Source organism: Microtus ochrogaster, linkage group LG1, assembly GCF_000317375.1.
Source record: "Microtus ochrogaster isolate Prairie Vole_2 linkage group LG1, MicOch1.0, whole genome shotgun sequence".
In the NCBI taxonomy this organism is placed as follows: Eukaryota; Metazoa; Chordata; class Mammalia; order Rodentia; family Cricetidae; genus Microtus; species Microtus ochrogaster.
This window is the reverse complement of record NC_022027.1, coordinates 56,236,220-56,236,845: the sequence shown is the minus strand read 5'-3', so window position 1 is coordinate 56,236,845 and position 626 is coordinate 56,236,220. Positions and strand designations below refer to the sequence as shown.

At 36.6% G+C, this 626-nt stretch overlaps 1 protein-coding gene across 1 annotated transcript in view; it reads left to right on the top strand.

Moving 5' to 3' along the window:
- Hfm1 (HFM1, ATP dependent DNA helicase homolog) overlaps window positions 1-626 on the top strand; it is an 83,024-nt gene that overhangs the window by 76,235 nt on the left and 6,163 nt on the right. Inside the window, exon 36 of the mRNA XM_026785336.1 lies at window positions 195-428. Within this exon, the coding sequence (XP_026641137.1) occupies window positions 195-428 (234 nt within the window). The remainder of the gene's footprint in view (window positions 1-194; window positions 429-626) is intronic.

Below are 626 nucleotides of genomic sequence, written 5' to 3'. Positions count from 1 at the left end.
TAGTGGGCCTATCAGTTCATGTTCCAGTAACTAGAAATGTCTGAACGAAATATCCGTCAGTGCTTGACAGCATGTGCCTTTGAAAATTGGGGCTCAAGACCTCTGCATAGCAGTTGAAAGATGTATCACATATCAGTTCAAAATGCTGCTTGTGTGGTTTAACAAGTGCCTACGCTCTTGTACACACATAACAGATTTTCTCAGGTGGAACTCTTGTATAACTTCAAATGAAAGGACTCCTCAAACAGTGATGTTCAGCAGACACGCTAACACATCTGGAAACCACAGTGTTGCGGGCGAAAGCAGGTGTTCTGAAGGTTTGGATGTGAACTTTGAGTTGGGAAATGAAGTTTGGGATGACTTTGATGACGAAAGCTTAGTAGAAGTTATGAGCGTTTCAGCCGGTGCCGAGAAGACAGCTGTATCAGGTAAAACTGCCTTTTTTCATAAAGTCATTCATTAGAAATTCTTCTTTTCATAAAGTCATCCATTAGAAATTCTTTTTTTATAAAGTCATTCATTAGAAATTCTTCTTTTCATAAAGTCATTCATTAGAAATTCTTTTTTTCATAAAGTCATTCATTAGAAATTCTTTTTTTCATAAAGTCATTCATTAGAAATTCTTT